Raw genomic sequence first — 5,486 nt, forward strand, 5'->3', positions numbered from 1 at the left:
CTTCACCCTCATAAGTCTTAAGTCTTCCACTTTGGAATTATTGATATGAAACGTGCGCATTTGAACTTTCATATCCCTTCCTCGTTCCTTCCTATATGCTCCTAGGCTCTCACTCATCAACTGCCCCACCTCCCACATGAAAAGATGAAAAGGAAACGTAATACTTCAGTGGTCCTTAAGTTATACGACCTCAGATCTTATTTATAAGACCTCATTTGTTGACTATAAATGAGATTTTATAAATATGATCAGAGGTAGTAGTAGTAAACTAATTTGAGTAGATTAATAAAATTAATTAGTTAACATGATATTTTTTCCCCCTAAATACCTTAATCATCTTCCTATTTTCCCTACCTCCCTCTTCTACTTTATTACGATTGCTGTGAGAATATTAGAGTTAGTTTGAGGGAAAAAATGGATAAAGATGGCAAATAAGTTTTGCATATATGGCCGACATCAATTCTTAAATTATGTTCTACATTAAAAATGAAAGGAGTAACTTTTAGCACTTATTATCACTACATGTGTCCGTATATTCTTATTCATTAGATAATTGGAAAATTCATCCACAAGTCCTTATAGTTTACCTCAATTTCAACTCAGGTGTTAGTGTAATTTAAGTAGTTTGAATTCGACTCTTATTGTATGAAATGCAATGAAACAGATTGTATAAAGACCCCATGAATTTTTATAGATTTAAATTAATAGTTTGTACACTCAGGGATGGAATGCTTATAATAGATCAAACTTAAGGAGCCGATTTAAACAAAAACAAACTACAGAGATTTAATTCAAAATTTTTATTTAAATAAATCTATCTTGTTATGTTCAAAAGAATAAATTTATCTATTGGTGGGCAATACCAATTGAACGGAAGAATTTAAATCTACGATTGATGTCAAGACATTAGTGTTGATAAATAATTTGTAATTATGGATGAAAGTTTTTTTTTTTCCCATCTAGTTATAAAGTCTACTTTTACTTTGATGAGCCTAGATCTGGCCCCGCCTGGAAAAAGAAAAAAGACCGCATCATGCTTTTAAGGAATATAAGTGATACATTACTTAAGAAAAAAGTGCAAATAACATCCTATGACCATTAAGAACAGTTTTTTTGAAAAGGAACAAATTATATTCGGGTTTTGCATGTATACTTAAAGCAAGTCCTCTGTATCTAAATTTAATAATTTTTATGTTTATACTTACCTCTATATCTAGATTTAATAATTTTTATATTTATAAGTTATTAAATTCTTTTACTATATGATTCTTTTTTTTTTTCACTTTCCAAACTTCTTATCACTATCCTCAATTGGGAATATTGTTTAAATCGAATCCAACCGACAACCAAAATACAGAATGAACTGAGGCCTTTATTCAATTACTTAACCATATTTGTAAGATGAAAAGCATCCTTAAAAGTTTTGATATGTTTCTTTGCTGCCAAGGAGTACGTAGGTGAGAAAAGTGAAATGGACAGTGACACGCATATTGCAGTCTAGAACATAGTTGATAGACTAGAGGTCGATCAACTATATAACTTTTTCCAATCGATAGAAATATTTAATCATGAAGTGAGAAAGGATTTATATACAACTCCATAGGCCAGTGATTCTCAAGGCTTTCGGGTATTTTCATTGTTGTATTATCTCTCTAAGAAAAGAGAGATTTTTATAATTGGATCATTTACATTAATTAGTTACTTCCTCTTGCTGTAAATATAGAGGCTAGCTTGATAATTAATTTACAGAGATTAAAAACAAAATCAGTTATTTATAAAGAAAAATTTGTTAATTTTCTTAAAATACACATTCAAGCATTTGCACTTAAAATACTCACATTGATGGAAACCCACTTTTAATATTTATAATTTGAGAAAAATTATAAATTAAAGGACAAAATGAATTTCAATCTTACATTTAGGATTAAAATGAATCCTTCAAATAGCTCTTACATTGAATATCAGAATGGGTATTATATACAAACTCTTAAGCATATGTTCTTCTACAAATGGTACGTGTTGGCTATGTGACAAATAAACAAATGGTGTAGCATTGACAGAGTATAAAATAAAGTATGAATTCTAAATCAATGAAAATTTAGAGATGAATTAACACTACGACATTGAAAATGAAATTTCCTTATTAATTCTCAGACTCATACTACAAAAGTACAGTAATTAACTACTAGAAGAGAGATACACCACTCAGAAATGAAGTCCACTTATCTTCCTAGTAAAGCATATGTTTACTAGGTCGAAAAAGATTCCTACAAAAGTAGGTCCAATAAAGTATATCAGACCAAAGTGGGAATAGCAGAAAAACAAACAAGGGTATAGGTATAAAAGCAAGTGCAGAAATGAAGTTAGGGACCCACTTTGAACCATGACAAAACATGATGAAAAAGGCACTACCAAATGCTATCATCATACTTATTATGGAGATGAACAGAGCAACCAATCCAGATATGAGCTTCAAGGGTAATGACTTGTGAAAATCATCTTCTGCATAACGTGAGATGAGAATGGACAAGAAAATAAGTATGGAAGTTGAGGATGAGATCATTGCAATCGCATCAGATATGGCAAATATCAGGAATGATGGTTTCCCCAAGTAATTAGGGTTTCCTGATTTGTCATCAATACCACCTGGTATGCTGAATGCAGCTGTAAAAACTCCCGTAGTAATGAGAGTGGAAACAAGCATGGAGGATTCTGCTGTTTTCTTCATCCATGATTCTGCTTCTTTTAGCAAGTCTTTGTGCTCCTCTGTGAATAGTTGGCGAGGAGTCAAGCCATCTACATTTTTCATCTCTATTAACGACGGTGGCACTATCTTCTTCACCTCCTGCCATATAAAAGAATATACTATATGAACTGTATAAAATTTATAACAAACTACACTATTCACAAGCCCTAACCTATTCCTCTACAATATACAAGATGCATCAAGTAATAAGAACATATGTAAGTGATAGAGATAGATTAAATATTATTAGTAGCAAAATACCTCAAACCATGATAACTCAAAGGTCATTTCGAAAGCTGCTCCAGAAACTACGTTTAATCGATCTTGCGGTGCCAATCTTGCGGCCAAATGCAATAAGTTTCCTTCTTCTTCAGAATCATCAAAACCTACTATGAAATCTTTGAGCGGGCCAATATCATGAATGAGATTAAAGATATCAACATAACGACGCAAAATTGCAACATGAATTATGCTTTGATTTCTTCCATTAACTTCCCATATCAAATCAGGATAGGTGCTTATAAGCTCAGTTAGAAATTCAAAGTTCCCAACTTCTACAGCAATAAACGTTACTTGCGCAGGTTCTCTTATGTTGTCCATAATCATTCCATCATCATGTGCAAGGAATATACTCCACAAGTGTTTTACCAGTTGAAGTTGTTGAGTTTGCCTTAAACCTGGGAAATACAATTCATATGTATCATAAACCCACTTTATCATAATCATATCTTTCGTAATTTGTGATCACGAAGACTTACAGGACTTCATGAGCCGCTTTCTATATCTCTGACTTTGACAAATAGAATTTAAAGGCTTTCGAGCCAATACATGCAATATTGTCTCATTGTTTCGCCTATCTCTCTCAAAAGCTAGATCTGGATACGTCTGTAGCAACTTCAAGGCTAAATCTGCACAAATCAATGCGTAAAAGTCATATATGTGATTTGAAATGTCTAGCACAAGATATATATGTGTGTTGGCGTGTATCACACTTCAAATTTGACGCTCGTCATCTTGTTTGGTCTCATGTTTGGTTCATGTATGTGAAATATTCTTACCGTATATTCCACTGTAGACACAGTAGAAGAGCAGTACAATCCGATCAACATCTTCAAAAACCTGAATAGTTTCAGTGTATAAATGCCAAGCCATGTCACTTTTTCCTTGTAAAGCAGCCATGTGAAGAGGAGTGATTTCTGCACCACCCCGTATCAATGGCAAGCTGTTGTTCTTTTCCTTCATGATCTCAACAATCCGCATATTCCCAGCTCCTGCGGCAAAGCTGAACGCAGTGTTCCCTTTCTTATCTTGCAATTCTAAGTCTTCTTGATCCATTTCCTTCACTAGCTCTTCCACAAAGTGAACATGGTTCGCTTCAGCAGCCACGTGGAGAACCGTCGACCACCCTTTGGTTATGGCGGCACGAGCTAGACTCCGGTCTTGATCTAAGATGTGCTTTGCTGCTTTCCAATCACCTTTCAGTGCTGCTTTGTGAAGAGGAACACAAAACTTTATGTATTTATCTCTTCTCTCTTCTGAAACAAGTTAGTTAATGGAAACCTTTTATATATATCGATTGTAATATAAATGGAAACACACTAAAGAGAGAGAGATGATATGAGATGAGAGATCGTACGTGTGGGATCTATAAGATTAAGGTTAGGCGTTCGAAACTGAGCTGAAGCAACCCTCTGAAGTTCTTGTGCTTGTATAGTCACAGAACTTACATCTGCTACGGCCATGTCTCTGTCAAGAAAGCACAGTATTGTGTTCAAAAATTAGTTGGTCTCTTTGATTTGAAACCTTGGAGGATAAATTTGGGTATGTTATGCTTGAAGCTGGCTATGGCATGTCAGGAACAGGACTCTGTTTTGTTGAAGGATTGGTTAATGAAGTTTTGGCTCTGCTAGAGCACTCACAAAGGGCGCTCATGAGTCAACCGAACTATTGAATCATAAAGCTGACAACTAGTTCTCTTCTCTTATTTATCGTATGGATGCGGCAGCAGCCTCCTGCTAATTCTTTTGAACCAAAAAAATCATAGCTTTTACTAAATGTATATATTTTATGCATTTTTGAGCATATATACCAGACTTCTAAATTTATTCTAGTTTATAAATTAATTAAACTTGTTATGAATAAAAATATTTTAAATTTAGTAAGTAGGAGGAGCTTTTTAAAATTCAAAATTATTTATTAGAATGTGAAAAAGTAATTGAAAGTAATACTTTTGAAAAATATTAATTGAAATAATACTACTTCCAGTCCTTAATATAAGAGTTGGTTTGACTTTTAATTTGATCTTAAATATAAGACCCCAATTCACTTTGTCTTGTATATTTATCTATTTTTTTAAAGTAGTCCTTATAGTAGTTACACATGTTAAATGTTTTATCAAATAGTAGTTTTAGCTAATACATATAATTAACAGAGGTATTTTAAGAAGAATAATACTTATTTATTACCAATAACTAACTTAACTAATTTTCTTAATCTTTTTAAATTAATTAATTAGATCTTATATTATGAATTGGAGTTAGTATTTAATCTCAGCTAACATAAAGGTTTAGCCGTGTAGGCACATGCACGCTCCACCCACATAGATTGAATGAACCGATTTTATTATTCTTCCCTAAAAAATGATAAAATAGGGCTTATAAAATAGAAGTACTATTTTTCAGGTTAATTAAAAAGGTAAAGCTAGATCAGCACCTTGATTGGTGCATTCAACACTTTAAAA

At 32.9% G+C, this 5,486-nt stretch overlaps 1 protein-coding gene across 1 annotated transcript; it reads right to left on the minus strand.

Moving 5' to 3' along the window:
- Positions 1-1,924: 1,924 nt before the first annotated feature.
- On the minus strand, positions 1,925-4,674 carry LOC114762060 (uncharacterized). The gene is made up of 5 exons (XM_028951510.1): positions 4,383-4,674; positions 3,805-4,281; positions 3,505-3,654; positions 3,008-3,423; positions 1,925-2,845 (listed from the first exon to the last, which is right to left on the minus strand). Exons 1-5 carry the CDS (start codon positions 4,486-4,488, stop codon positions 2,231-2,233), a joined length of 1,764 nt encoding a protein of 587 aa, XP_028807343.1. The 5' UTR covers positions 4,489-4,674; the 3' UTR covers positions 1,925-2,230.
- Positions 4,675-5,486: the final 812 nt, after the last annotated feature.

Source organism: Neltuma alba, unplaced genomic scaffold (assembly GCF_004799145.2).
Source record: "Neltuma alba isolate B1F8T4 unplaced genomic scaffold, ASM479914v2 tig00011184_pilon, whole genome shotgun sequence".
Lineage (NCBI taxonomy): Eukaryota > Viridiplantae > Streptophyta > Magnoliopsida > Fabales > Fabaceae > Neltuma > Neltuma alba.